Consider the following 22947-nt stretch of genomic DNA (forward strand, 5'->3'; position numbering starts at 1 on the left):
CAATTTGGGTGCCTTTGCTCTGAACAGGGATACTTCACCCTCTGGTGTGAAGCATCACCCACACCCTTAGGAAGTGGTTTGGTCTGAGATGCTGTATTGTCCTCAACTGGATCTTGGGGTAAACAGGGAAAGGAGGATGGAAGGAGCAGGTTATAATGTGGGTGTATTCCTGATTCAGCTATTAGAGTGCTAAATCCGTGTATTTCAAATCCCAGGATACCGACCTGCTGTCTCCTGGAATAACGGTGAACAACAGCTATTGTTCCAGCGGCTCTAATCTGGAAGCCAGCAGACACCTCAGCAGGAGCAACATTGATATTCCCCGTAGCAACGGAGAAGATCCAAAGAAGCAGCTGCCACGAAAAAGGAGTGATTCATCAACCTATGAACTGGACACGATAAAGCAGCATCAAGCCTTTCTTTCAAGGTAAGATTTTGAAGGAACAGAACCAGCAATATTCTGGAGCTGAGCTTGGTGCTTCTGTGAAACCCGAATGTTGCTTTGTCATCCTGTGATAAGCAAGGTAGAGGGAAGTGCTTCATTTACATTAGAGGGCTATAGATTTCAGTCTGTTGTATATGCAAAAAAAAAAAAAAAAAAAAGAAATTAACAGCTCTCTTGCTGAATGGCGTGAGAGAATCCAGCTGCTCCACTGCATCTCTATTACAACGGCAAGAAGCCCTTCAACGTGCTCCTTGCCAGCTAAGGCAGGCAGATAACTGCTTTTTTGCTGTGCTGCCAGTGCAGGACGGAGGTCATAAAGCAAGTGCAGAAATCCTGTGAGGGGAGACAGTGAAGCAGAACTGGGAATCCAGTGTTGTATTCATTTCAGAGCATCTCTGAAAGCTGATTTTGAGTTGGCTGTCCTGTTCTTGGGAAAGGTGGGCACGTGCCAAGTATCCTTTAATTTTGGCCTAGTTCAAGTGTGAGATTGTGCCCTTTCCTGTCATCCTGCTTCATGGTGGCAGGATGCTCTAGATGAGACATCCTGAACCCTGGCTGGTTGGCTGGTTCATGGAGCAACCTTCAACTCCACGTGAGGATTGTTCTATCTGTGTGACTATTTGGCAGAGCAACCCAAGTTGCCTGTGTGGAGCAGGGACAGGGGATCATATCTGTCCCCTGCCAGGGCTGCTCCTTGCACCAAGGTCATGTTTCAAACTTGTTACTTGCTGCTATCGAAGCCCCCAGTATCACATTCCTGAGCTGCTTCAAATGGACTTTCAGAAACGTGTCTGTTAACATAACTGATGAAATTTTCATAGCAGTCTTTCCGTTGCCACTGATCGTTCAGGAGTTACTTCTGTAAGCCCAGACGCTTTTTCTGACTGAATCATCATCTTCAGCCTGTGGAACTGGACAGCCCAGACTTTTTCCTCCTGCAGTCCTGGAGGAACTGCAACATCCTCTTCATCTCTCTTCCCCCATGTCCCAGGTACTGGGGAGCAATGTCCCCCCACCAGCAAACACCATTATCTGTATCGCAGCTGTGTCCAAGGCTGTTTCTTTTGCCCTGTGCCAGCCTGAGGGCTTGTCCTGCACTTCTGCCCCTCCTTCGGTACTTGCAATCGTTGCTCCAGCACAGGGACTCGTGTGGTCCTGCCATATCAGGGGCTCTTTTGTAAAAGATTGGTAGGAGAGAGACAGTATGAAAGTGAATGTTGTTGGTGCACAGGGATACGATATTCAGAAAGACAGCTGCATTTACAAAACCCACAATAAGCTTCTTCAGCTCTTTCCAGCTGGTTAATAAAAGGCAGTCAGTCTCGTGTTCTTACCTTATCAAAACAGCCTCCTGTATTACATGAGAAAATAGGAGTCGTGCAAAAATGTGCTCTTTCCCTTCCTTGTTATTGACCTCAGAGGCACGGACTCAGCTAAGAAAAGTGGACTGGTGTCTCAATGCTGGTTTACATCTGGTTTAGAATAAGTGCTGGGCCTGACATGGATAATGGATTGCACAGTTTGTCATTTCAGATAGCTTTGTCCTGGTCCTTCCTGCTCCTTCTCCGAAGGATTGTGCCAGCTCCCGACATGAAGCACTTGGGGGTCCCTGGCAAGGGCTGGTGGTGTTCAGTGCACTGATGGATTGGTGCATCTTTACTTCTTTTAGAGTTTTACATCTTTTTAAATCTACCTTTAGACCTTGGGTCAAAAATGAGTCTCTTCCCACAGCTCAAGAGCAGGATTCCCTCAGGGAAAGGGGCAGGTTGAAGCTGCTGTATGAGCTCTCTCTGCAGCTCTCCCCCTCTGCTTCCTGGTGCAGGGGAGGCTGGGGTACAGTGATTCACCTCTTTCCCCCCTGCGTGATGGCAGGGTGTCACACCTGGCCCTGGCCCCGGCCCTTGTGCTTACGGCCGTCATCACTGAGCAGCACGGTCATCAGCAGAACAGCCCTTCGGCCTCTCTGTCACTAAGTCATGATTTTCCCATACGAAAACCAAGCCCTGATGTGACGTGGCTTGTGCAGGAAATTGGGAGAGCAGAGCCAAGTTTTCCTAATGGGCTCGGCGGACGGGCAGCCTGGCATACGGGGGCCTTTCTGTCCGTGCTGATTGCAGATTTCAGCTTGTGCCAAAGACACTCATTTTTATTCATGTTTCAGACCAACCCGCTTCTCTGGGATAATGCCTAGCAAGCCAGAGCAGCATCTGGAGATTACAATCACACATTTATTTTTAAATTCAGTCCTTCTGCACAACTACATTATTTCTGGCTGTGCTGTACTTGTGTTATTGTAAATGAGTTGATTTGCTTCTGAAATCCATAAGCTCTTGTTTAATTAATGCACACGGTACATCTGCTGCTTTTTAAAGGGAGAATAGGGCACTGTAGGTTGCTGAGAGCATGATAGATTCAGAGTTCCCCTTGGCTCTCATTTCTTTTGATTGCTAAAAAGGCTATCAAGTTCCCAGTAAAAGGAGAGAAGCTGTCCAAATTGCTTAGCGGTATGAGTGCTTTCATACTCTTCCATTCCCCAAGAAGAGATGCCCTGGGAAGACGGGTGGAATACACCAAAAACCCCTTGCACCCATCCTGCCATAACAGGTCTGCCATCAGGATAGTCTTTTCTTTTGTGCTTTCATTTGAATCACGTTGCCGTCACCCTGTCTTCGGCAAAACTGAACGTGTTCTAAACAACTTTGTATTCCTCACACACTGCAGACTTAATGCGTCGCAGCCTTGTCAGCTAAAATAATTGTAGCTTCACCGAAGCTGGCTTGTTTTTAGATGTGTTTCAGCGTCGTGTGTCTTGGCAGTGTGATCTCAGGGAAGCTCGTTCAATCACAGAAATGGGAACATGCTCATTTTAGCTGTTACTAGTGTAACCTCCTGTTCCTCTGGCTTTTGACATTGCTGTTTTGACTTGCCGTGATATGTACATCTGCCATAAGTCAGCTTGTCATTTCCCTGCGGTTAGTAACCGGGAGAATAGTGCTGTGTGTGTGCATGCGTGCACCTTTACAGAATAGGTGGCAGTGCAGCGTGAGAAGGAAGTTTTTTAGCGTCCTTTGGGAGTGGCGTTCAGCAGAGGTGCTGGGATGATGCGTTATTTGCCAAAGCAGGAAGACAAAGTCCGAGTGAAACCCGTTTTTCTTCTCAAATGTGTGAGTATTTGCAGCTGCTCATTTATTGAACGGCTATCCCAGAGGAGGAGCGTGCGTGAGCGGCTGCTCCGGTGGTACAGATGGTGGGGAGTGAGCAGCCCTGTTTCCACGAGCGCAGCAGGGGTGGGATGTGCTGCCCAGCCGGGCAGCCAGCACGCAGCGCTCAGAAGTGGCCTTGATGAGCAAGTGCTATTGCATATGGAGACATGGCAAGCGCTGGTGACCACCTGGGATTTTGACTTGGGGCTACAGAGCTGACAAGAGACTGTGGCATTTGCATCATTCCTGACTCCAGGCCAGTAAACCTTTTATCCAGACCAACTGTTGTGGTATCCATTTATCCTACATATTTTATAGAACTGTTCAGGTGCTTTTTAAAGTGTTAGCAAACACCCTGTGAAGTCGCTGCTGGTACTCTGTCTTCAACTCTCTGCTTCTAATTATAATGATGAAAACCTAGCAAGGCTGATATCTGAGTCTGCAGAACCTGGAAAGCCAAAGAAATTGTAGCTTATTGCTTTTGGGTGATAACAGAAGAATCTCAGAAACCCTTTTGTCAGCCAGGTTATTAGTGTTACGCATTTGTCATTTTGCTGTCTAATCCCAGATCTAGACTGTAAAGAATCATCTCTTCCTAATGTGGGGGTGGATTCCTGGGATTTTCATCTAAGAGTTCCTGCTGCTTCTTCCTCAGTGTCCAAAGGATATGTGAATTTAAATCTCTGTGTTAGATCTGTGTATTGCCCAGCCTGCACTGCACACAGGTTGAATTTTGCAAACGGATTTGACACCTGGAAGAGGGAGGGAAAGCCAGACATGTTTTATATCATTATTCATCTTACGTGCAGTTACCTGGAGTTGTTGGGCTGAGGTTGAGAGGTAGTTTGGTAATAACTTGACAGACGTGGCCTGATGGGCAGAAGAGAAATGGGAGAGTGCATGATAAATACTGTTTACCGCGTGGCCATTGAGTTAATTACCCCGAATTCCCATTCCCACTAAATGCCACACACATGCATGGAAGCTGTGGTGCAAACTTGGTGTACAAAGATACTAGAAACCCTCTTGCAGATTTTGATCTTACTTTTTCTCATTTCCCTCCTATTTTCTTTTTTCTTTTCAATCTTATAACATTTGTCCAACTACTTCCACGAGGAAGAAACGGGTAAGGGCAGCTTTCCGTAACATTTGAGAATAAGACGATGGAAGGAACTCAAATGTTGGCAACCAGAAAGCGTAGCAGTAATGTGTGTAATGGAGTGAATCACTGTAATCCTGCTTTTTTCCCTGCTACTCTAGTAATTTTGGCTTGCTGGTTATTTTATCTTGCAAATGACTATGCTACTAGCAGCAACCAGGATTTTGACTCCTCAGAGAAAAAAATGTTTTGAGTAGATAGGAGTGTGTAAATGAACCCACTTGAAGCTTGGATTTGTACAGTCTAAATTATGCCAATGTAATGGGGTAATTGTTTGGGGGGGACATTTTACTGGTCAGTAAACTAGAGTACTGAGGCACAGTGGGTTGATTGGCACAGTTGCTTTACTAAAGAGACAGAAATTATATTCACTGTCTGTCACTAATCCAGCCTTCAATTATGAAAACACAGCGTGAATAAAATTTTGTTTTCTGTTCTTGTCCCAGTTTACATTCCAGTGTTCTGAGAAATGACCCAGGATCCAGGCGATCTAGTAGCTCTACTATGTTGGATGGAGGAAATATTGGAAAGTTTGAATTTGAGATCACTGACTTCTTCCTCTTCGGTTCACCCTTGGGTCTGGTCCTTGCACTGCGAAAAACTGTCATTCCAGCTCTTGACAGTAAGTCCTGGTGTAAATTGCTGAGCTCACTTAGTGGATGGTGTAAGCACCTCCTGCTACAAATACAGTAATTTGATGAGACAAACTAGTGAAAACGGAACATTTATATATAATATTTATTGCGCCATAAGGAAGATCACTGTGTGCTCTAGCCAGTACTGATTATACAATTTATTTGCAATGTACTTCCAAGCATTAAAAATACTGGGCAATTCTTGAGTCTATAAATATTGTAATAAATTGTTTCAAGTGACTAAACTGGAGGATGAGGGAGATGATAAATCCTTAGTACTTTTTTTAACCCAACAGTTGTCCTTTATACAGACAAATATTTATGATAGTCTAACAAATAACCTTTTGATACTTAAGGGGTTTTTTCTTCATCTATTTAGTCTTTCAGCTCAGACCAGCTTGTCAGCAGGTCTATAACCTGTTCCACCCTGCAGACCCATCTGCTTCACGCCTCGAGCCTCTTTTGGAGAGGAAGTTCTACCTTTTGCCCCCCTTTAATATTCCCCGTTACCAGAGGTTCCCGCTGGGTGATGGCAATTCTGCTGTTCTGGGTGAGTCCCTTTGGATGTATATTAGCTGTCTAAAGGGTTATATCCTTGTTTTACATGAAATTACCAAAGCAGTTGGGAATAACAAGAAAGAGAATTGGCCCTGTAATGTTAGCCTTATTCCTGACTTACCAGAAAAGTAGTTTCTTGCAACAAATCAGTGCCTTGTGGATCCATATGCCCTTCATTTGTCACACAAAGGCCATCAGCTGCTGAGGGTCATGATGTGGTGACCTCTCTGTGAAGGTCCCTGTTTTACAGTCAAGCTGGTGCTTGTGATTGGGACTGAATGAAATATGATTAACTTGGCAGAGTTTAGGACTTTGATGTTTTAAGGGCCAGTGAAGACTGGAAGGAGCAGAGTCAAAAGGGAAATGATGAGATGTTTTACTCAGTTGCAACCTGAGCTTTTTCATGGGACAGGCCACTGTAGGTCGGTGGGGTGGTGACAGTGCCTTGCCAGGGAGACACTTTGTCTTCCTAGGATGCCTAGAATTCCTCTGCCTTCAATGGCCTCTCCACTCTCCAATTGCAGCCATAACAAAGTCTCAAATGGCTGTGTGCATGCCCTTTTGTCTGCCTGGGTTGCATTTGAAACAACTGTGTCCTGACCATGCCACGCCTCAGCTCCCATTACATCAGTGCTCCTGCAGTTGATCTAATAAAATAAATTGTATTTCCTACCATCTTCACCTCACTTCTGTGCCTAGACTCTCATGGTCTGTTGCCATTTCAGTGCAGGCTCTCATTGCAAGGAGCTCCTGGGGAAGCTTACTAGTGTGCAGCACTAAATTTGACCTTTCTGCTTCACCGAAGGCTTTGGTTCCCTGCAGGATCAGGGTTTTGGGGAAGGAAGAACAATTGCACCGTAGTTTTCCCCTTGCTAGAGGTTGTTAGTCAATGGCTACTTAAAGTCAACATTGCAACTAAGAGTTGCTAGTATAAAACTAGACTTAGAGCACGCAAGAAATCATGGTGGCAAACCGAAGTAGAGTATCGAAGCCACCAGCCAGAAAGATTGGGGTTTACTTGGGTTTTTTCCCCCAAAGCTCTGGTAGCTTTCCATTTGTTTAATATTTGAATCATGCAGGACTAAACAAAGACGAATATGTATCTAGAGCTGAATAATTCTGGTGGTACTCTGCATATTTTTAAATTGAAAATCCGAAGCAGTGGTCTCCTATGTATCAGTGTCTTTAAAGATTGTATTGTAATTGCTGAATCTGGAGGTGTGATTTGTTACATGGGCATAAACTAAACCCCATGTTTAATAAAGTGAATAAAATACTTTCTGCAGGCCCCACTCGTCAAATTTAGCAAAGATCTTACTGCAACACTTCTTAAAAATGGATCCACCCACAGTTACATTTGTACCCAGTCCAGTTACAACAGCTCAGGGAATCTATAGCAACTTGAAAAGCAGTTTGCTTTTTGGGTGTATTCTAGGTATCAGCTGCAAGTGGCTTCTTAAAAAAAAAAAAAGAAAATCCTAAACATCTTACCTTCTTCCTCTTAAATACGTTTCAAATCCCCTGTTCTCACTGAAGCCAGAGGTAGAAGCCACGTTGACACTGAGCAACCTGCGTTCTGGTTGTCATTCTGTACAACAGCGGGGATCTCACTAGTCTGCTGTGCCTCCCTAGACCCTTGAGCTGGCTGTGTTTAGAGAGCCACTTGCTATGTAGTGGAGAGGAGTTAAACAGCAATTAAATCAACTATGAGAAGGGTAGAGTGATTTCAAAACCCTCTCCAGGTTTGAGCCTAGTTGTTTTAAGAGGTGCTGCTCTGCCTTGATGAATAAAACTGACAAAAAAAGCAGAGCTTTATATTCGCTTCTTGTGTAAGACAAAGCCTCTTCATTTGCTTATCATAAAGTAACGGGCTATTCCTTTCCATTAGAGTCAAAATTTCAGTGTTGCGATTTACGCATTACCCAGAAGGACTGTTCTAACCATGACTTGCAAAGCTGCTACTGAAGTCAGTGTTCACTCTAGGGTGCTCCAGAAAAGTTAATTGCTGCCTTAATTAAGCTATATGATTTGGTGATCACGTAAAATTCAGGTGCTCAATTATAATTAGTTATGTACAAAACCTTCTGTAACACTGCTTGTGCATATTTCCTCGTGCAGATAGCTGGCTTTTGTTTTCAGAAAGCTTCTTAGACTTTTTTTTCATTTTCCCATCTGTACTAAATGCTGTGCCCCTGTTTCATGACAACCAACTTGCAGAGTGAAATCAAATTCACATCCCTGCTTACTCCTGTGCTTTGCACTGTGTAGGCTGTGAGTCTGATTCACGTAAATCTCCCCTTACAGCATACTTTTTTTTCCCCTCATAGTAAAAAGATTTCTCTGGATCTGCTTGGTATTTATGGATTGGGCTCACTGAGGAAGCTGGTTAAGGGGACTCCCTTTCGTTGAAATGCCATCGTTGTGCTCCCCTCTGATACCAGTTACTCTCTCTGATGTGGGTCTGTTTGGAAGGTCACCCATGTTTAGTTTCTTTTACTCTATTTGAAGGTTGTCTTTTCGTTGAAGACTCATAGTTGAAGTGCTCAGTTGTAACTGTTTGTATGTTAACACTTTGTGGCCACATGTCTGTTGTTCTTTGTCCTTCTGTTTTGTTTTTTTTTTTTTCCCCATCTGCTTCTAGTTGAGACAATCCAGAACAATCCCATCCTCCTCATGGAAAGTAGCCCTCTGGGTGCTCTCCAGCACCAGGACAGCTTCATGGAAACAAGTATCCCCGTTCCCGTACTGAATTGGCAAGATGTTTCCAATAAAAGTGCTGGTTTTGCTGAGTGTGTGTAATCTACGCTTTCGTATTGTCTATGGTGTTGGGTACTTGGGGTGCTTTTTGGAGATCATACTGTTGCCTCCTGGAGTTGAAATCTTCATGCTGTGTCTCAGGCTCTGCCACATGAAATAACCACTTGGGATCATGCTTGGGTCTGGGAGACCCACCATGAAAAGAACGAGTTGGGATGACAAACTCTGGCCCATTCTGGTGTTGATGCTGGAAGGGGAGACTGCTGCCACGTTTTACTTCTGTCCATCTGTGGTGGCTGTGCTGCTGGGAAGAGGCTTTGGCGCAGAAAGATAGAGTGCCTGGGTGGCCCTGCTCGTGCAGGATACACCGCGTGCAGGAGCCCTGGGAAAGGGTTGTCATGTGTGGACTCCCCAGCAGTCAGCCACGCTGCACCGTGGCCAGAAGTCTAATTAACGTCAGACCAGATTTTGTCCATTTGAGTATTTCGTGTTTGGACACTCCTTGTGGCTCTGCTGAATACAGCGACTGAGGCTTTCAGACCCCAAGGTGGCTATACGTGTTAGCTTTTTAAAATTAATTTCTTGACTTCTGCCTTAAAAGCAAGGTTTGATGCATTTGTTTTGCCTTATTTTCCATCATAAGTGCTGCATGGCCTCCTTTATTCTGGTCGTGGCTGGTGCTACATCTGCAATTTTAACGAGATTTGACTTTGGTTTAGTTTTTTCTTCCCTGTGTGTCTTGCCCATTCTCATCCCTTCTTCAGTGTTTCACATTGAGAGCTTGGTTCTGCTGCCTCGTTGTCTTTAACAAGCTGACCCTTGCTGTTTATGAGCAGTCCGGTACGTTATGTGGTCATACAGGATGGCAACATTGCTGACTATTCCAGATAGTCTTTTTTTTTTTTTTTTTTGATGTAGATGATTTTTAGGGATGCAGTTGTCATGTTGCCTGTGCTGTAATGTTCTGTAACAAAGCAGAGGAAAAGGATCTGGTACTATTAATTAATCGCTTTGGAGGTCACTGATGAAATGCCATTTAGCTGCCATCTGATATTTCCTGCTGTCCTTTCAGGACAGAGCTTTTAGAAGCTTCTCTGCTCTTTACCTTGTGTGTCAAGAGCACAGCGTGGCCAAGCAATGCTTGGCTTGACTGTAGCAAGTGCTGAATCCCAGTTCAGCCACTGAACTGCTGGAAATTTCCAGAACCATAAAAACTTAGGGACAGCAGAAATCTGTGTTGCTCTTGATCTCAGGGTAGCGACTGCAGAGTGCCCAGCGCTGACCAGTGACTCCAGTGGAAGCAGGGTCTGGCCTGTGCTGAGCAGCTGGCTGGCTTTTCTATTTTTTTATTTTTTATTTTTATTGAACTTGACATATTTTTGGTTGCTTTCAGTATTTCCTACTTCGGTGCTACAGCTCAGTCTGCAAATAGCACGTACTGAAATCTGCCGTTCAGATACCCCAAGGACTTAATGCAGTGTCAGCAGTACATTAGGAGGACAGCCCAGTGCTGTTCACTTAGTGGGAAACAATTAGTAAGAACATTGACAAATGAGTCCATAAATGAAAAGGCACAGCACTGAAATGAGTATTAAAGATCCATAGGTAGACAGAAAAAACAAAGTGATTTTGCTTCTTATATCACCTCTTCTGGAAGTGCAGTTAAGTCTCATTTCATTGCACTGGCCCGACGTGTGCGTGCTGCAGTTCAGGCAGCGGCAGGTCCTGTGCTGGAAGAGAGGGTGCTCAGGGCACCGCTTGAGCCTTGGTTTCAAACTGCAAGAGCGATACTGCACAAGGGATTTGGTGCAAAGAACATCCAGACTTTAGGAAATATGTTGTTTGGGTTGGTTTGGTTTTTTCCTGCAAGTCAGGTCCCAGGGTTTCATCTGGAAGTCGCTGTCGCTGCAGCTTTGGGGTCAAGGAAGCTGGACTGAAGGGGCAGTAATGCATAAAACAGGTTTTCTAAACACCCTTCCTGCCCTGCCTTTTCCTGGCCCTTGTTTTTCTTAGAAACTGTCCTTTTTCAGGGAAAGAGGGTGTGTAGGTTGGGAAAAGGGAGAAACACGAGAGCAACCCGAATGGGCTGGAGCACAGGAACGCTGCTGTCGGGTGGCGCTTCCTTCTGCCGCAACTGCAGGCGATACCAGACTGAACAGTTCAGTAATGCTAAAGCAGTTTAGGCTTTTATAGGAGGGAAAATTACTCCTCAGGTGACACTAGCTGGAGTGGTGTTGGAAGGACTGTTGAGGTTGGGTGGTTTTGCTTCAAACTCACCGTATTCAAAAATCCCCAGTCAGGCCCAGGAAAGAGAAATTGCTTAAAAAGAGCAAGCCCAAAATACCACTGTTTATTCCTTTATTTGCTTTCCACTTTCTGGGTTCTTGAAAAAGGAGATAAAATTCAGGCAGAGCGAAGTGAAGGCATGCTAATGGAGCTGGAGCCATATCAACCCAGGCAGCACCCCATTTGGCTCAGTCTTTTCTCCTGTGTAGCATTGCTGTAACACTCTTTAGCGTGTGTTCCAGCTGCTGCCTAATTCAAACCACAGATCTTTTATATTTAAGGCAGAGGAAGAAGTTCAAGCTTCACTGGCAGGTGTTAGTTAGACCTAAACCTGCCATTTTTGCTAGTACAGGAAAAGCCAAACTTCTCCTTGCATCTGACCAAGTTCAGGGAAGCTGATGGTCGTCATCTGTGTTACAGCTGTGTTGGGGCACCCGTTCGATGTGACACGAGTGCATAAGCACAGAAGGATCTCACAGTCTGTACAGGCAAGGGAAAGGAGAGGAGGGGGTGACCGGGGAGGAGGTGGCAATGTCCCAGGTCATGCAGCAATGGGAACGGGACCCTTTACCCTTGAGACCTTTGTGGGGTTGAATGCAGCTCCTGGCTTGGCTCATGTTCTCCAAGAACAGGCTCCGCTTGAATTGTCTCCTCTTGCTGGTGCTTTCTGCGGTAAGAAAGACGTACTGGCGTGGTGGGGATGGCTGGGTTGTGGATACTGGTAGCAGCCTTGACAGCCGGCAGCTCAAGGCAAGGTGAAAAGAGGAGGAAAGTGCTGAGAAAGTGATGCTGGTAATGGCCTTTCAGGCACAATGTGGGCAGTGCGTGCAGCTCATCATCAGGTCAGGCTCCCGCTGAGGCTCAGGTCTTGCAGTCCACGAAGCTTTTACACAGAGCAGCTTGTGGCCTGATTTTCCCTGCAGAGAACAGAACTCTTTTACCGACACTTAGCTACCTATTTTCTGCTTCATACATTCCCTTTCCCTCCACTGCAGCAGGATTTGTGTGGGCACAGACGCTGCTGCTGCAAACTGAGATATCGGAGGAAGAAAATCAGTAGTCCCAAGCAAAAAAGATCGATATTAAAATAAACCAATTGCCAAAACAACACCCTGTGTCAGCCGCATGCTGGAATTAAATCCAAGGATATCTAAACTGGCTGAAATAGGTGGAGGATGTTGGTGTGTGGGAGTAATGTACTTGCTTTCCTTGTGGCATCTACTGCCTGGCTGGGCACAAACCTGAGCCCTGTCTGATACCTGGGAATAAAGTTCAGGTGCTGCCTCTCAGGTACAGCAGAGATGGGCAACGTTAAAACGATAGTAAGTAGCTTTGCTTTTGCACGTTACTGACATGCTGGTGCTGCCTGCTATGAAGTACTTGGTATTGGCATTACAGACCCTCTGCAGCGCAGGATCTTGGGATATCCCAGAGGCACTTAATTCAGCCTCGTAGCATCCTCAGAGGGGTGGATGCTCTTACCACTGTCATAGGGAGAAAACTGAAATGCAGAGATTTTATCGTGACTTTCAGCATCTCTCAGTTTGCCAGTCCTGAACATTTTGGGTCCATTTCCCTCCAATACATGTGTAAGGCCCACGTGAGCATGACTTCAAATCCTCCTTTTCTGTATTTGTGTACTAAAGGGTTAGGCCACACTTGGTAAACCTCAGGTTGGGATCTAAAAATCCAGATTTGCATGTTGTACAAAAGAAGCTCTGTTTTCACAGAGACTGAGCGCTCCCCGATCCACCAACTCCGATTGGAGATGTAAGTGCTCAGCACCAGACTCCTTTCTTTCAATAGCTCTTACTTTAGTTTAACGAGTGTTGGCTGTATCCGTTAGCAATAAAATACAAGTTCAAATTTAGTCCCTGCCAGGCATGAAAATGTTTTCTTGATTCTTGATTATTTTTTTTTCCATTAATGCTTCTATCTTGGAGATGTTCGTTTAAGTCTAAATGTTTCAAGAAAACAAATGTCCCTTTCTAAGGTTGTTGTTTGTTGTTCTTACCTTGGTTATTTTGTCTTGATGTGAATATACAAAGTTGTGTATATTCACATCTGTATGTATGACACATGCTTCTGTTGTCGCTGCTTGAATAAGTCTGCCTGGATTTTTCTTTGGGGTTTTGGATTTGGTTTTTGAGCTGCTTATTCTGCTTCTCTCAATCAAAGACTGCTCCTCCAGCCACATGTCTCTCTGCCTGCTGTGGTGTTTGCTTTCTTTTCAAACCAGAGCTCCGATCAAATGTTTTTTTTTCATTCCAATCAGTTCTGAAAGATTTTTGCATCTACCAGCCTTGTTTGCCTCCTTCCTCCCCTCGAGTTCATCTTGCCCAGCCTCTGTCTGTTGGTCTAATATTTTGATTTCCCTGTTTCAACTTTGTAGCAGATGTTGTTCAGTCTCATGGTGCCGTCTTCATGGAAAGCGCGTCCCTGTCCACCCCCATTTCAGCCCCTCAGTTCAGGGGCTTCCGGAGAGCCAGTGAGATCAGCATTGCCAGCCAGGTCTCAGGAATGGCAGACAGTTACACTGCTTCCAACATAGCCAACAGTAAGTGTTTCACGCCCTCCGAGACTACCGCTTGCTGCCGCACTGCTCTCTCAACGCCACGCACCGGGCCAGAGCCACGCAGCTTCTGTCTGTCTGGGGTTATGCTTTCCGTTCCTCACAACAAGTTGGAATTATCCCGTGTTCGCCCGGTTGTGCCGTAGGCAGTGCCACACGTTATCGTATCCCCTGGAGGAACAGATGATGTATTTGGTGAGAATACAGGGGCCACTGCTGTGTTACGCGTGTCGGACCGTGCCGGTGATCAATTGTTCAAAAAAAATGTAATAATAATAATTGGTAGCTCTGAGCACCACGCTGCTGTGCGTGGTGAGGATTGATCTCAAGGGATGTTGCTGTGCTGCCGTGGAGAAGTCGCGCAGGTCTGGTAGGGGTCAGCGCTGCTGGATTGGTAATGCAGGATGTGCATGTGGCTCGATGCAGATCACTTAAATCTGGTCTGCAAAAACAGGGATGAGTGAGCCCCTCTGTATTGCTGAAAGGGAAGAACCGCTTCGGGTTATTTATTACTTTGCATTTGAAATTCAGCTCTTCTGTAGCCCGTAGGTCAGCTCAGAGAGTCAGCTAGTTATGATCCATATCCCAGAGCCAAATAAGGAATAAAAAGGATTATTTATTTGTTATTTTTCCCAAGACCTGTATAACTTCCCAGCTAATACAGTGGAGAACAACAGCCTTTGTTAACAGTTCAGCCCCTTCTTCGTTTCAGCTGAGGTGTGAGATTACCAGTCTGTGGCCTCAGGGACCTCTGATAACTCAGACTGAAAAAAGGTGAAAACCAAACAAATTAAAACAACAACAACCACCAAAAAAACCCACCGAAAAAACCTTCAGCCCAAACTCTTGTCCCAGAAGAGGGCAAAAATTTAGAGATACTCTATTCCTGGCACATTAGACTACAGGGCTGTGAATGACTCACTTCGTAATTAATTCCTGAGGTTACATATGCTCGCCAAGGCAAGTATTAGTTGCTGAAGGTCTGTGGGTGCTGTCAGGGGCTGCTGTAACTGAACTGCCCTGTGTGAGGCAACACTCAGCAGCACGAATAAACTACCTGTGCTCGGACAAACGAGCTTTCTTTTCAAAGCACATCTGAGAGCTGATGCCACATTCCCCGTGTGTGTTCTTATATTTGTCCTGGTAAGCCATCTTGCCAAGTGCTTGCTAAATATTAATCTGTTTGGGAAGAAGGCTCCTGGGGGAGAAGGTGTTTGTTTTGTGCTGGTTTCACGCCCACGGAGAGCTGCCGAGCTCGGCCGGCCAGGACGGGAAGCGGGGGGCGGTGGTTGTTCGTTATGAAGTATTTACACCGGGGTGATGCCTGAAGGTCCGCGTGACGCGACGGAGGGATCCTGCCTCTGCGAGCCGACGGCAGGATCCGGCCCACGCAACGCTTGCCTCTGCTTTCCCCGCGCTCTCCCCAGTTATTTAGCTTCTGGCTTGTGTAATTTATTCCTTCACGCGCTTCATAGCTGTCAAAACCTGTTTCTGAGATCGGAGAGGAAGAGTCCGGCCCCGGCGTGGGCTGCGCACGCGCCCTGACCCCATGTGCCGCCTGCCCCAAGGGCTGTCGCAGCCCCTCCTTCGCCTCCCGAGCGCAGACGTGTCCTCTGAGCCCTGGCTCTGGCTTCGCAGCCCTTGGGCTTGACCTTGTTAGCGTGGTGCTAATGTGAAGCCGTGGCGTTGAGGGTTGGATGCGGTCCGTGCTTATCCCACGGGGAGAGCCGGAGGAAGTCCAGGGGGATGCTGCGAAACCATGGCTCCCTCCCAGGAGCCCTCCCTAGGGTGCAGCCTCCCTTGCACTGTGAATTTCTGGAGGATGAAACCGGTGTTGCCTGCGGCATGTGTGTGCCATAATAATGTGTGATTTCTGCTTTTTTTTTTTACTTTATTTTTCCTTTTAGAAACCAAACACCACCTTAATCATTGTAGAGGGTTTAGCCTTCTGTCCCAACTTGCCCTCCCTCACAAATCCCCTACCCAAACCTCGTCCAAAAGACGTAGGCAGCATAAACATGAAATCCCTTCGAAGGGAAGAAAGCTCAAAGGGCCGTGGAGTCAGACTGCAGACTGTGCTCTTCGGATACCCGACCTGGACATCAAGACAGGTATTCTGGAGAGATCCGCTCTGGTCGACCTGCTGTCTCATTTGATAGTCACAGAACTTCATAACACATCTATGCGCTTTCACTGAGGCACTTGCAATTTCTGATTGCATTTTAACAAGTATTTCTGTCACTTTGCTCCGAAGATCGATCATAACACGGCTAACAACTTGGCAAGAGCAGGAGTTCTGGGCAGAGCTGTGGGGACAACGCTTCTGCCTCCACCACTGTCTTTTGAGCATGGAAGAGTAAATCCTGTCTGCTTCCTACAAAGAATCTGAGATTACCCAGGCTGGGGACTTGCATGAGAAATGAAAGGTTGGCCCACAGCCAGGAGCTGCCAATTTGGAAGACAGGGAGTCAAAAATGGCTGGGAGGAGGTACCTACGTGCTCTGGAAGAGCCACGTTGATCCGTCAACGCGCTGCTCCTCCTTCCCATGGCTCTTCAGAAAAGCAAGGGCCGTTAGGATAAGGGGCGCCTGAGCACTCAGCACAGACAGGGCTGGGCTATGGGGATGTGCTGGTGCCATAACACTCTGCATGTTGCTGTGGTGGGAGCTTGTCCAGGTCTCTGGAAAGAGCTGGTGGGTCGTGTTCTTCAGTTCAGCATCTGTACTCATCACCAGCTAGATTTCCCTTAATAAGAGGGGTTTGTTGGATCGTACCTTACACCTGTCAGCTTTCCTGGACGTCCATAAAAAGGGAACATTGTCACAGAGAAAAAACAAGCTTGAGAAGGCCCTTGTCAAAGCCCCAGCTTGCAGCCTGCATGCAAATGCAGCTCCTTCTATTGCTCTCTTGATCTCTTCCATCTTCTCTTTCCATGGCTGCTTTTCCAGGCCGGAGCGCGTGAGGGTTGAGGACTCCTCACTGCTGGGAAAGCAGCCCCCACCTTGGGGGTCTGAGGCCTTTGGCTGAGACACGTTCATTGCTAGGAAGTCGGAAAGGATGTGGGCACGAGCAGGGTTCGGGGCGGTGGTGGAGTGTGGTGGTGTCCTGTGGGTGAATGGTGGCTGTCAGACACTTGTGTGTGACTCCCCGAGGAAGAAACTCTTCCGCCTTGTCTGTAACCTTGCCCACCCAAAATCCCAGTGTATTTTTCAGTCCCCCACGCAATGAAGTTGCGGCACCCCCAGCTACTTTCCTTATTGGCCACTGCAGAGGCTGTGCTCCCGGGGAGGCTGGGCTGGACATCTTGGTTGCCTGCAATGTGGTAGCCCAGGAGGGCAACAGGACTTGCTGGGGACTGCCAGTCCTGGCAGCACGTGCCATATACCCTGCCTTGTGGTGCCTTTTAGCATCTCACGTGGGCTCCCAGTATTCAGATCCTCTTTAGTGTGGCCAGTATCCAGATGCTATTCCTTGGTGAAAGCTAAAGGAGTTGGAAGCAGGGCTGGAGATGGCCTGGGCATGCACTGTGGTGGGCAGAGCGCGTACGTCCTTCCTCCCACAGCTCCAGGGAGATGCGTTTCTGTCTTAGGTTTTGGCACGTGGATTCCCAGGCTCATTGCACGAGCCTTGGACCCCTTCCCCGGGTCTGGACTAACGGCCAGTTAATACCTGCCCTCTAGTGCCTTCCTGTTTGCTAAATAAAGGCGAGCTCCAGTGTTGGTGCCCCTGTGTGTTCCTCCCTTGGTTTGAGCAAACGCTGAGCCCTGGGTCAGTGGTTCCCTCTTAGCAGTGCGACCAGCCAGGGAGCAACCTCACGGTGTGCCTGGAGTGAAGAGCCAGAACCTTGAAATACCGTTTGTGACGGAGACTGCACGTGCATGTGAACCCCCTTTGTCTGAACGAGCCTTTTGCTTCTAGTTGCTGCCAAATGGTGGGGAACCAAAAGGATCGACTACGCGCTCTACTGTCCTGACGCTCTGACGGCTTTCCCGACGGTCGCTTTGCCGCACCTCTTCCATGCGAGCTACTGGGAGTCCACAGACGTTGTCTCCTTCCTGCTGAGACAGGTAGGGTCATCCTCCCTCCCCTTGGGCTGAAAAATATTTGGCCTCTTTGTTTTTTTCACTGCACCTTCCGTAACTCTCGTTGACATGTAGAGGTGAAAAAACACCCTTTGCCGCTGCAGATCCGTTGATCCATTTTCTTCCTCTTTTTGTTCCTCACCTGCGGTGTTAGCGGAGCTGCATACATGCAAACGTCACAGACGTGTGGTGTCACACCTGGTTAGTTTGGGTTTGGGTTTTATCATCAGAGCAGGTTTCAGGTGGGCTCACCAGGGACCCATGGAGTGAGCACAGGGCTGTTTCCTATCAGATTGCAATGGCAAAAGTCAGTGGCACTTGTTTCTTGAAGTGAGCTGTTCTCTGTGCGTGCAAGTTGGGATCTCAAGTCTGAAGCTTAAAGGAAACTTTTCTATGTACAAATAAAAATAGCACCAAATATGATAAAACCAAAGGAGAAGTTTTGCATGAATTTGAGATGAGTTGATAGGCAGAGTTCTGTTCTCCATTGTGGCTTTCCAAGTTATTGCCGTCTCCTCTAGGAACTCAGACTATCGTCACTGCACTGAGATTTCGTCCTCATTCCTCCAGTACACAGCAGTTCTTCTGGGGCTAGGTGAATGGGGATTGCTGGTGTCTGGAATCTGACACCTCAGATTCATATTTGGCCTGAGATTTAAATTTACTGTTTAAAACGTGTTTTTCCTAAAAGAAATATTTTTCCTTCGGTGCCTTGGAGATGAGGGGGAGTTATTTGCCTTATAAAACATGAACTCCCCAAGGAACGGTTCTTAGAGCATGGAATTGGAGAAAACAAAACTAAAGGCAACTCTGTGGAATGTGTTGCCTGCTTCGGCGCTTGGGTTTGCTTTGTGTTAGCTCAGCTGTTAAGCTGTCCCCGCTCTCTTCCAGCCTCCTCAGCTGCAGCTCTCCATTATTTATGATTCTGTTGGCAAATTTTCTTTCAGTGCTATCTTCCAAATAGTGTGGGAACCATAAACAACAGAGATGTCAGTGCTGGTGGCAGCTGAGTGGTAGCGATAATCCAGTGAGACCCTTTCTTCCCGGGCTGTATCTAGCCCATCGAGACATCTCTGTGCTTGCACACACCTTGTTGGATCAGCTGCTGTGAAACCCCAGCCCCACATCAAACTCAGGCTAAGGGGGCTGAAGAGAGACACACACCCGTAATGGCGCATGAGTGGGAACAGTCACAATGGCCTCGTACGCAAAATGCTCTACTCAAGAAATAAACAGTTACTCAGGATTCAGCCCAAACCTGGGTCTGGAGCACAGTGTGGTGCTTCATACCCGTGGCTCGAGGTACCTCTCCATCCATTGAAAGCCAGCGGGGAGCTGCCTTGGTAGTCTGGCACCCCCCCTTTCCCCAGTGCCTGTCCCTGCTCACTCACCTCTGCCTTAAGACCAGGGTTTTTCTCATCCCCGGTTGTCTTGCTGTCCTTCCAGAGCACCACGCTCTTCTTCCCCTAATAAGGACTTGTTTCTAATCGCCTTTGAAAGTCATCTCTGGACAAAATGTAGAAGGAAGTTGTTGAATAGTTTCAGCGTCCAAAGATTAAGTCTTGTTAAAACAAGCCCAAATAGGTCTCAAAATAGATTCCTGATTTAAATAATTTTCAGTAGAACTTGTTCTTTTGTTTACCTTGGATTTCCATGAACTCCCTCGCCAGCAAGCTCATCCTCCCTGGGGTCCTTTTTCCATTTCCCTGGAAGAAAAACAGCCTCAGCTTTGCAAAGCAAGCTGGCCTGTGTCAGACCACTACAGCCTAGGTCAGCTGGACAGCTGCTGACCACACGAAATATGTTCAAGACCTTATAAAAGACCCCACATTTAAGAGGCTTCTTAATTTTTTAGTAGGACAGGGTCACTGAGGACTACTGCTGATTTCAGAGTTCTGTGTGCAAGGTCACCTCGCAGTCCTACAGCAGTCTTAGAGATGTCCCCTCTCTTTTGGGTGTTATTCTTCCTTTTCCCTTCTGGAGCTTAACAGCAATCTAGGTAGGATCTAACCCTCCTTTCTCCAGGTTCCTGCTTCTCCATCACTGCCCATGCCCTGGTGACAAGCAGGAGTTGCCCCCAGAAGCTGGCTGATGGGCATCACCTTGTCCCCTCTCTGATCCTCACGCTGGTACAGTGACATCCCAGCAGCCCAAAGTCCTTGAGCTCTGTCAACCTCAGAGATGAGGTCAGGATGGACAGACACCCTGGGCCCTGCCTCGCACATGGTCGAGCTGGATCCCTGTGTGCCTCTGCCAGGGTCAATTCAATGAGAGGAACAGAAGCCATGGGACAAGAGCAGTCTGAAATGTGTTTAAATAGAAATAAGAAATGAGCTGAAGGGGCGGCATCTGTCGGCATGAGGCCGGTCAGAGCAGGGATGCTGGATCCGTTACGAGAACGGCAGAAAACTCGTGTTCAAAGGAGGAGACTGATCCCTCGCAGGTCATGGGAAGGGACTAATGAATGCCTGGAGGAAGAGCAGATATCCAAGCACAGAGCTCGTCCTGCTGGGTTTGAGTCTGTTTTGTACCTCCTGACAACCTAAATAACCTGTGTCCCAGCTGGGATTAAGTCAGCGCTGGCCACAGGCTTTGCTAGTTTGGAGGAGACCACTTAGCCTTGCAATTAAGGGAGCAGCCTGTAAAACCTGCAAGCTGACAAGCCAAATGCCCAGCAGGCAAACTCAGGCTGCCTCTGTCCAGGCATTGCCCTTACTCAGTGCTGGTTTGGGAGATGCAGAACAGTGTGAGCAGGAGGAGGGGTGTCACCGTGACAGATGGCTGATGTCTTGACTGGATCTGTCCTTCCGCAGGTGATGAGGCACGAGAACTCGAGCGTTTTGGAGCTGGATGGGAAGGAGGTGTCTGTCTTCACCCCCTCCAAGCCCCGTGAGAAGTGGCTCCGGAAGAGGACGCACGTGAAGCTCCGGGTAAGGGTGGTTTGGGGCTGTGGCAAGGGGGAGCACTGTCATGTAAAGGGGTTTCGATTTGGGCTGCAAGAATGGCACTGAAGGTGGCCAGCGTGGGCACGGCTGCCTCTGTCCGTGGCAGAGACAGAGGATCACATTGCACTGCTGGTACGAATTAGTGATTATATCCTACCCGGGTGGTTGTGAAAGAGCAACCCCAAAGATCTGCACCAGCAAGGTCTCTTCTTGGCCTCGAGTCTATGTAAAATATGGGAAGTGTTGGCTGTGGGTCAGAGAAGGAGACGGAACATCTTTCAAAGTCCAATAATGCAAGTTCTCTGCTCGGTAAATGCCCTTCGCTCCCAATAAATGTCTCCAATTCCCAAAAGAGGGCAATTCTCTGCTAGAGCTGAAACAATGTCAGCAAATTTCTCTGGCAGCTGTTTGTAGTGCCTCTTAAATCCAAAGCGTAAGAGTTAGAGTTAATAGACAGTATCAGAATTGCACGTACAAACTGCCATTGAAGTTGGCTCTTCAGCCGTGGACACTCAAACCCACCCCATCAGTGCGGGGCACAGTCTCCCCTCTGCCACAGGTCAAATTCTGTTCTAAAGCTGAGAGCTGTGGGTGGAGTGGAGGGGGGGAATGGCACAGAGAAACCCATGCTCTAGTTTGTCCGGTTATATTTGGCATTTCCCTGTGAGGCTGTCCATCGCTGCAAACTTTATTCTTCCCCTTTTTTTCTTCTTTTGTTTTTTTTTTTCTTTTTTTCCCCTCCTTTTCCCCTTGACTTGTGCAGAACGTCACAGCCAACCACAGGATAAACGACACCATTGCTAACGAAGATGGGCCCCAGACCTTAACTGGAAGATTTATGTACGGTCCGTTAGATATGGTCACACTCACAGGAGAAAAGGTACCGTGTCTGCTATGGGGGCTGCACACCAGTGGTGAAGAGTGTCGGGGACAGGGACAGAGGCGGTGCTGGTCGGTGCTCCCTCGGTCCCTGACAGCGTTTGCTGCCCTTGCCTCTTGGCCAGGATCCCCTGCTCAGACTTGTGTAGTGCCTTCTACCAAGAGCAGCGTTCACCGTGGAGGTTTTCACCACCAAGGCCGGGTTTCGTTCCGGCATCCTGATGTGTGTGTGCTGCTCAGCTCCGATCTGTGAAGTGCAGAGGGTGGAAGCAGGACCCAGCCCTGCTGCTGTACAAAGGGGCTTGGGTGAAAGGTCCCCGTGCTTGGCCTGTTCTACTCCTCTGTGTCTTTAATGCCGCTGTTGACCCAACCTTGCTGTCTTCCCAGGTGGACATTCACATCATGACCCAGCCGCCGTCAGGAGAGTGGGTTTACTTTGACACAGAGATCAGCAACAGCAGTGGCAGGATTTCGTACGTCATCCCTGAGAACCGGCGCCTGGGCATTGGCGTGTACCCCGTCAAGATGGTGGTCAGGTGAGGTACCTTGGGGTGCTGGGGCTTGGTTTGCGAGACGAACAAAAGAGGAATTTGATGGCTGTAGAATATGATCCCTCCCTGCGGGGCAGCTCTGCTTGTTGGGTGGGTTCAGAGCCTGGTTTGCCAGCAACAGGGACAAAGCCATTTGTACTCTACAGCTGTAAGAGAAAGATCCACCTTTTATTCTGACTCCTGCATCACCAGCAGCGTGGTAATTAACCTCCCGTTGCAGGAGCAAGCCTTCTGCACCACAGACCTATGGCCTCATGGCCATCTCCAAAACCGCTCAACTGAGCAAGCTTTAAAGACCGTAAACATGTCCTTGAGGGACAGAACTTTGTACTCGTGCTAATTCACAGCCCAGGGGCTCCAGCTCAGCTCCAGTTGCTGGTGTTGAGCTCTGGAAGGGGGAGGAGGGGAGCATCTTCTCAGTGGTGAACGCAGGAATGGTTTTTTGGGGGTATTTTTTTGAGTCACTAACACCAGGGCTCCAAGTACTATTTCCCTCCCCACTTTAACACAGAGGCCCTCCTGCAGTGCCCGTCGCTGCTGTAACTGGGGGTGGCATCTCTGTTAGAGCCTTTGGGCCGGACTGAGGTGCTGCTTTGGGCTTGTGGTGCACCGCAGGACTCGGTGATACCTTCTGAATATCTCGATGCCTGTAAGTACCTGCATCCCTTTCAGGGGCGACCACACGTACGCAGACAGCTACATCACGGTCCTGCCGAAGGGGACGGAGTTTGTGGTGTTCAGCATCGATGGCTCCTTTGCAGCCAGCGTATCCATCATGGGCAGCGACCCCAAAGTCCGCGCCGGAGCGGTCGACGTTGTAAGGTCAGCGGCAGGGGCTGGGGCGCGGTCGGTTTGTTTTACACTGGCGTTGCTCT

The 22947-nt window shown here is 47.8% G+C and overlaps 1 protein-coding gene across 3 annotated transcripts in view; it reads left to right on the forward strand.

Annotated features, from left to right (window-relative positions):
- Positions 1–22947, forward strand: part of PITPNM2 (phosphatidylinositol transfer protein membrane associated 2) — a 66991-nt gene that overhangs the window by 41761 nt on the left and 2283 nt on the right. The window contains exons 12-22 of one of the 3 annotated variants that reach the window (XM_086473904.1): positions 216–427; positions 5254–5429; positions 5822–5992; positions 8642–8791; positions 13436–13600; positions 15523–15726; positions 17534–17682; positions 20511–20627; positions 21406–21522; positions 21909–22057; positions 22745–22894. In XM_086473904.1, coding sequence (XP_086330030.1) covers positions 216–427; positions 5254–5429; positions 5822–5992; positions 8642–8791; positions 13436–13600; positions 15523–15726; positions 17534–17682; positions 20511–20627; positions 21406–21522; positions 21909–22057; positions 22745–22894 — 1760 coding nt within the window. The remainder of the gene's footprint in view (positions 1–215; positions 428–5253; positions 5430–5821; positions 5993–8641; positions 8792–13435; positions 13601–15522; positions 15727–17533; positions 17683–20510; positions 20628–21405; positions 21523–21908; positions 22058–22744; positions 22895–22947) is intronic. The other 2 variants (XM_086473906.1, XM_086473905.1) reach the window with 2 other exon arrangements.

This window comes from Leptosomus discolor, chromosome 16, assembly GCF_034619465.1.
Source record: "Leptosomus discolor isolate bLepDis1 chromosome 16, bLepDis1.hap2, whole genome shotgun sequence".
NCBI lineage: Eukaryota > Metazoa > Chordata > Aves > Leptosomiformes > Leptosomidae > Leptosomus > Leptosomus discolor.